Raw genomic sequence first — 2,902 nt, 5'->3', positions numbered from 1 at the left:
GACACGTACAAAAGCAGGAAGTTTAGTCAGCTCATGTAACTGCAACTTCCACCTGCAAAAGAAAATAAAAGATCAAGAGTGAAACCCTTAAAAAAATATTAGTAAAAATTCGATATGTCTTCAAAGTTTTTGTGATCTGATTAGAAAAAAAATTAAATCTATACATTTTTTTTTTTTTTGAGAGGTTTTTGCTACAGGGCATGTGCACTTGCCAGAAAGACAGAGATTGACAGAGAGATGGAAAGCGAGATATCACCCCCAGGAAGGATGGCCACACTGCAATTCCTTCTCCTCCATTCTCCTCTTGGGACCTTGGGCATGCATACACATGCGCCCCGTGTGAGTTTAAGCCACCAGGCCCAGGACTCGAACCATGGTCGACTACGTGGAAGTCCAGCAACATAGCCATTATGCCAACTGCTGGCCCCAAAACCTAAAAATATTTTACGTCTTTATGGTCAGAAGTACTAGAACATTCAACTTTTTTCCCCAAGATAAAAAAGTTCTAAAACAAAATTAAAAGTGAAAAGGCCTAAATTAGCCCATAAAAATTACTAACGACCTAGTAAATAAAATATTTGCTTTATACTTTTTAATTTGCAAAAGTTTAATTTTCTTCAGTAAAAAAGGAAAAATTAAACTAAAAAATTTAGTAGTCTAGGGTTTTTAGGAAACACTATATGACAACATCATTAAAACAAACAGGGCCAGCAGGTGGCATGGAAGTTAAGTTAGCTGCATCCTATATGACATGACTGACTGTATGGTTCAAGTCCTGTATGTCAAAGCTTGAGAGCTTGAGAATTACTTTGGTGTGTGTGTGAGCAGGTGTGTGCTCAGAATTTCAAGAGGAAGATGGAGAAAGGAAATGCAACAAGACCATCGAAATGCGGGGTGAGTTCTCACTGCCTCCCCCTACTGGTGAATGCACATGATCTACAGCAAACAAAAAGAGAGAGAAAAAAAAAATGCCTGTGTGTGTGTGGGGGGAATTAGCAGGTAAATGATGTTTAGGGACACTGGACTGCCACATGGCTTTCTGTAGTTCGATTCCTGGATTTTGAGTCCTGGATCTGGCAAATTGCCGCCTCACTTTCTCTATCTTGCTCTGTCCCTCTATAGTCAAATTAAATTAAATAAGTGTTAAAATAATTCTCTAAACATGTCTAGGAAACAAAAAATATAGGAAACCAAATAATTTCCAATCCTACAATCCTATTTGCTTATTAATAAAAATAGTATGAGACCAAGACACTTACTTTTTATTATCTGAAAGATCAATGTTGGTCCCAAATTTTATGGTTTTAAATGGTCCCTTCCTTCTCCTTCCAGAACTTTAAAAAAAAGAGATAACATTAAATCCAAGCCATTTAGATGCAAAAACTGAATGAAAGTTAAAAGCTACTTACTTATCTGAAGATGTAGATTCATTATCCGAATAGTCTTTATGTTGTATTCTTCTCTCATTTTCTTCCTACAGGTTGTATAAAAGCATTCAAGCTTAGTATGCTAAAATGGACTATCAATTCTATAAGACAGATGAATAAAACATTCAACTTCATGCAATTTTGTATATGTTCTGAAAACTAACTCCCCTATAAGAATATTTCACAGAAATTACCTTCAGTGATCCCCTTAAATAAAGACCTAAGAAAAGTCAAAGTCATATATGGGTGCCAAAAATTCCAAGAAAAGAATGGAAGAGAAGGGACTATGATGTGGCCATTCCTACTGAGGCGGGGGGAGGAGTGATTTCTCACTTTTCCCCTCTCTATCTCTTTCCAGTAGGCACATGCATTCTATGACAAAAATCTAAAAAATGAATAAATAAATAAAAAACAAACCCAACAATTAGGGGAAAAAATATGTTGTTGGGGGACCAGCAGATAGTGTAATGGCTATGTTGCTGGACTCCCATGTAGTTGACTGCAGTTCGAGACTCAGACCAGGTGGCTTAAACTCAGGCTGGGTGCATGTGTGTGCGTACCCAAAATCCCAAGAGGAGGATAGATGAGAAGGGATTGTGGCGTGGCCATCCCCCTAGGGTGTGGTTTCTTGCTTTCTGTCTCTCTGTCTCTCTCTGTATTTCTGGAGAGCACACATAACCTACAGCAAAAACCTCTCCAAAAAAAAAAAAGAAAGAAAGAAAGAAAGAAAATACGTAGTTGGACCTAATTCCTAATTTTTTAAAGGAGTGTTTGCCTATATATACAGATGTATATTTAAGGGTACAGTAATTAAAATCTTTCGTTTCTGATGTTAATTTTTAGTTTCCCTTAACTTTGCTGTGAGAATCACTCTAATAAAGCTAAGTGGGAGTTTGAGAGAAAAGGGGGCAACACATATAAAATGTATGTAAATAAGTAAGTAGTTTAACATAAGCAAGTATATATTTTGCTGACAAATAAATATATATTTCAAATACAAAATAAAACAAAACTATGAGAACTATTATTTATTGGGTCAACACGATATGATGCTCCATGTTAAAGACCATGAACATGGCTGTATCTTTGGTTTATTATAAATTATATGCAAGCCTTACAAAAACCCACACTAAATCTCTCACAAAGATGTGTGATGATTATTTGTAAATGTATAATTTTAGTTTCAAAATAAAAATATTCTCCATAGGCTAATTTTTTTTTTTTTTGAGTGGTTTTTGCTATAGGGCACGTGTGCTTCCCCAAAAGAGAGAAAGTGAGAAACCATACCCCAGGGGGGATGGCCACCCTGCAATCCCTTCTCCTCCATTTTCCTCTCCTCACGCACACATGCCCGGTGTCAGTTTAAGTCACTGGGTCCAGGACTCGAACCGTGGTCAACTACATAAGAGTTCAGTGACACAGCTATTAAGCTAACTGCTGGTCCCCATAGGCTAAATTTTTGAAACAGTTCTATA

The 2,902-nt window shown here is 36.8% G+C and overlaps 1 protein-coding gene across 1 annotated transcript in view; it reads right to left on the bottom strand.

The window, feature by feature from the left end:
* The window catches only part of LOC102494740 (lysine-specific demethylase 6A-like), a gene marked incomplete at its 5' end in the record, with an annotated part of 148,416 nt that overhangs the window by 66,625 nt on the left and 78,889 nt on the right, over positions 1-2,902 (bottom strand). The window contains 3 exon segments of the mRNA XM_027771538.1: positions 3-52; positions 1,260-1,334; positions 1,410-1,474. Of these exon segments, the coding sequence (XP_027627339.1) occupies positions 3-52; positions 1,260-1,334; positions 1,410-1,474 (190 nt within the window).

This window comes from Tupaia chinensis, unplaced genomic scaffold (assembly GCF_000334495.1).
Source record: "Tupaia chinensis unplaced genomic scaffold, TupChi_1.0 Scaffold000222_1, whole genome shotgun sequence".
Taxonomy (NCBI): domain Eukaryota; kingdom Metazoa; phylum Chordata; class Mammalia; order Scandentia; family Tupaiidae; genus Tupaia; species Tupaia belangeri.
The sequence above is the reverse complement of the archived record's forward strand: the minus strand, read 5'-3'. Positions and strand labels throughout refer to the sequence as shown.